At 53.6% G+C, this 1,338-nt stretch overlaps 1 protein-coding gene across 1 annotated transcript; it reads left to right on the plus strand.

The window, feature by feature from the left end:
- Positions 1-794: 794 nt before the first annotated feature.
- Positions 795-1,315, plus strand: SDRG_12958 (hypothetical protein; the record flags this gene model as incomplete). Its single annotated transcript, XM_008619042.1, has 2 exons — positions 795-1,281; positions 1,308-1,315. 2 exons carry the CDS (start codon positions 795-797, stop codon positions 1,313-1,315), a joined length of 495 nt encoding a protein of 164 aa, XP_008617264.1.
- Positions 1,316-1,338: the final 23 nt, after the last annotated feature.

Consider the following 1,338-nt stretch of genomic DNA (forward strand, 5'->3'; position numbering starts at 1 on the left):
GAAAAGAGTCATTTGATATAATTTTAAAAAAGCCTTTTCAAAGAGTCTTTTCAAAGAGTCTTTTAAAAGGGAGGTCATTCGAATGACTCTATAGTGGTAGCTGTACCGAACATTCTGAAAGCGGTGAGTGGAGGAGTCGAAAACACGTGCCCTTGGATCACTCACCACCGCACGATTTGCTGAATAGGGAACGCTTTTACTAACACTATCGTAAGGAATACAGTGGGGTCGTTGCATGTACAAGAGCACCTCATAAGTTGTCTGGTGCTTGACAGGACCCATTCACTAGTTTCTTGCTATTGGCCAAGGCACATTTTAATGGGCGTCAATGATACCAGTTTAGGTACCACTCTAGCCTCCTGAAATAGTGGCAAAGGCGAGCATTCAGGTAGAAGTCGACATTTCGAAAACAGAGCAAACCGAGGATGGACATGACATCGAAGGCGTCAAGTAATAGCTCATCAAAACCAACCCTTTATTGTTGATGCGTCGTTAGGTGGGTCAACGTACCTGCAAACATGTCCGTAATGTTCACAAAGCAAGGCAGGTTCCTAGGACACCTTCCACGAGTTACAACTGGTCGATCCATAGTTGCAGGGCTCTTCCACGCAATGCACCGATGCTTCGCCACATCATCGGACGAAGCATGTCGCGCACTGATGCGATGGCAAGCGGCGTTGGACGAGGGCTAGGGCAATCGCGTAACCACGCGACACACGCGGCCACCATATGGCGTCGCGCCGCGCCAAGATCGTCGCTCACTTTTGCATTTGCGGTCGCCTGCAACGACAACCATGGCAGCGTATCAACCCATGACGACGCCCAACGATGCGAAAAACTACGTCAACGAGGCCGGTCAGATTGAGTGGGGCGCCATGCCACTCAACGCCGCCCTTGACAAGCTCAAGGCGACCCGCGACGGCTTGACGTCGGCCGAGGCCGAGAAGCGCCTCATCGAGCACGGACCCAACGCCCTGCCCAAGAACGAGGTCAACAAGTGTATGGTCTTCCTCGGCTTCATGTGGAACCCGCTCTCATGGGCCATGGAGGTCGCGGCCATTCTCTCGATCATCTTGCTCGACTACCCGGACTTTGCCTTGATCCTCGGTCTTTTGCTGCTGAACGCGTGCATCGGTTTCTTTGAGGAGATCCAGGCGGGCGATGCTGTCGCGGCGCTCATGGGTCAGCTTGCGCCCGAGTCCAAGGTCTTCCGCGACGGCGCCATGGTCAACATTCCCGCGAGCCAGCTCGTGCCCGGCGACGTGATTCGCATTCGTCTCGGTGATGTGCTTCCAGCCGATGTCAAGTTCCTTGAAGGCGATCCGGTCAAGATCGACC

The sequence above is a fragment of the Saprolegnia diclina genome (genome assembly GCF_000281045.1).
Source record: "Saprolegnia diclina VS20 unplaced genomic scaffold supercont1.54, whole genome shotgun sequence".
NCBI lineage: Eukaryota > Oomycota > Saprolegniomycetes > Saprolegniales > Saprolegniaceae > Saprolegnia > Saprolegnia diclina.